Genomic DNA, 2,294 nt, shown 5'->3' on the forward strand with positions numbered 1-2,294 from the left:
TGATCCCAATTTGGGATCATCGATTGTAACTAAAAATAAACATATGTATTTTTTAGCCAATCAGGTATCGAGTTTGTAGATCATGATCCGATGATGATCCCGTTAGGAACCGGCCTAAGTTCAAATGCGGTACCGGAAGTTTACGACACTGCAGGTAAAGCTCACAAAAAATGGGCAAAGAAAACAAAGCAAAAAAAACGTTTTAGCGAGCGGAAAATAAGCTTTTTTGCTGTTTTGAATGCATAGTGTAAAATAAAGAGGCCATGAACGATTTAGGTTGTTTAAAATATCAAGTTCTACGAGTTCTTGTTTGGTGCCTCTTTCCTTGCTGGTCTTCAAAATGAGCAGCTCTCCGCAGCACCACGATGAGGACTACGAGAAATTTTTCAGCGCGGACTTGTTCGTGAACCGCGAGTGAGTCTCAAGAGTACTGGTCTTCCCTACTGCTTCCCTCACACAAAGTCTGACATCCCTGTCTCTCAGCTACGAGTCAAAGGAGTTTAACTTTGGTGTAGTGAAGCAGAAGTTGCTGTCCTCCCACGCCGCATCTACTGACCACGATCTCACGGGCCAAGTGGTGTGGGCGAGTCTCCATCTTTCTCGCCTGGTATCTTGTGGCACATCGGAACGAAATCGTCTGCAAGAATGTGGTGGAGCTAGGCGCTGGTGCTGGGCTCAGTGGCCTCGTTGCCTCGCAGTTTGCGTCCGTATCAGCATAGTTCTGCATTGAATAGTGTGTCCAGCTCACAACTAACCTGACGCTGTTTTCCTTGATGCAATGTATAGTGCCCACACCGCCCTGACGGACGGTAACGACATCGTGCTGGAGCTGCTTGAAGAAAACGCAGAAACCAACGCCGACTCCAGCAAAGTGAAGGCGTTGCCACTGCTTTGGGGAGAACGCCAAAGCGTCGAGGCCTTCGAACAGGCATTCCCGTTCCCAATAGACATCCTAATCGGCGCTGACGTCATATGTTGGCCCATCCTCGTTAAGCCAATTCTGCAAACCATCAAGTACTTGCTGCTACGCTCACGCAAGCCGTTAGAGACCAAGTTTTGCTGCGGTTTTGTTTGCCGCGCGCAGTCGACGGAAAAACTGCTTTTCCAGGAAGCTCTGGCGTTTGGATTTCACTTTGAACGCATCTCAGAAGACACATTCCTTCCTACACCGCGGCCTTCCGAGGTGATTTCAAACCGGGAACTGCAGCTGATCGTGTTTACGCTCGACCCACGGGCTCCAAACTGGAACGAACCAGTGCGTTTCGCTGATGCTGAGCTGGCGAACATTCAGACCGCCTGCTAGAACTTCATGTAGATAGGCGAGATGCAGATAGAGATATAAAGCGAGAGTTACGCTCGAAAGAGGCCTGATGTATAAATTATGAGTTTGCGCTCCTTCCCTCTTGTTAAATAGTGGCGACAGGTAGCCAAGATCTAGCTGAAATCCTCCCATTTCGCGTGCCACCCATCGTCGCTTGACCTCTGCAAACGCTCACTTTCAAACGATCTCCTCGTCTGAGAGCTGCTCACCACCAGAGCTCTCGCCCTCACTGATGGTGCCATCTCGAATCCGCTGCTGACGTTTAGCCTGCCACACTCGCTCTTGGTACACAGCAGTCGCGATCAGCCTCTTGGCAGAGTCGTTGTCCACACTGTTGTCACTGTACGAGATCTGCGAGAGGACGGGGCAAACCAGCTTGCCCACTGTTCGTCCCAGCATCTGCATACTCGTAGCCGTCAAATAGTTCATCTCAATACCCAAAAAGCGCAATTTCTTCAATTGTCGGCTCTCCATCGCATACAACACGTGATGGAAACTTGAGTCTGTGATCGTATTGCCACCTAAGCAGAGCTCCATGAGGTTGGGCGCATAGCCGTCAGCCAATGCGTGACACAAGCTGCGAATTCCATCCTCCCCGATAAAGTTACGACGCAGATCTAGTCTCGTGAGCTTCGGACAGACCTGAGATCGCAGCATCTGCGCCACTTTAGTAGCTCCATAGTCACCGAAACTGTTTCCAGGAAGACACAGCTCCTCGATGTTCGGACAACATCCAAGCATCAACGTGTTCAACAGGACGTCGGCTTCTCCATCGGCCTCTTCGTTCGTGAACAAACACGTGATACTCAACCGTGAAAGTCCCGGGAACGTGTTCAGACGCATTTGCTCCGCCATGGACAAGACAATCTGCTCGTGATCATCGTGCGTCACAACGAACCGCTGTGGACAATTGGTGGCGCGCATCGACAGCTTCCCGAATGTCATTCCTGCGGACAGCGATACAATTTCACCC

The 2,294-nt window shown here is 50.3% G+C and overlaps 2 protein-coding genes across 2 annotated transcripts in view; one reads left to right on the plus strand and one right to left on the minus strand.

Moving 5' to 3' along the window:
* Positions 1–340: 340 nt before the first annotated feature.
* Positions 341–1,303, plus strand: PITG_10620 (uncharacterized protein; the record flags this gene model as incomplete). The annotated part of the gene is made up of 2 exons (XM_002902327.1): positions 341–414; positions 787–1,303. The coding sequence occupies 2 exons, from the start codon at positions 341–343 to the stop codon at positions 1,301–1,303; spliced, it is 591 nt and encodes a 196-aa protein (XP_002902373.1).
* A 280-nt stretch (positions 1,304–1,583) lies between these two features.
* PITG_10621 (uncharacterized protein) overlaps positions 1,584–2,294 on the minus strand; it is a gene marked incomplete at both ends in the record, with an annotated part of 1,690 nt that continues 979 nt past the window's right edge. Inside the window, 2 exons of the mRNA XM_002902328.1 lie at positions 1,584–1,588; positions 1,759–2,268. Coding sequence (XP_002902374.1) covers positions 1,584–1,588; positions 1,759–2,268 — 515 coding nt within the window. The remainder of the gene's footprint in view (positions 1,589–1,758; positions 2,269–2,294) is intronic.

The sequence above is a fragment of the Phytophthora infestans genome, genomic scaffold, assembly GCF_000142945.1.
Source record: "Phytophthora infestans T30-4 supercont1.18 genomic scaffold, whole genome shotgun sequence".
Lineage (NCBI taxonomy): Eukaryota > Oomycota > Peronosporomycetes > Peronosporales > Peronosporaceae > Phytophthora > Phytophthora infestans.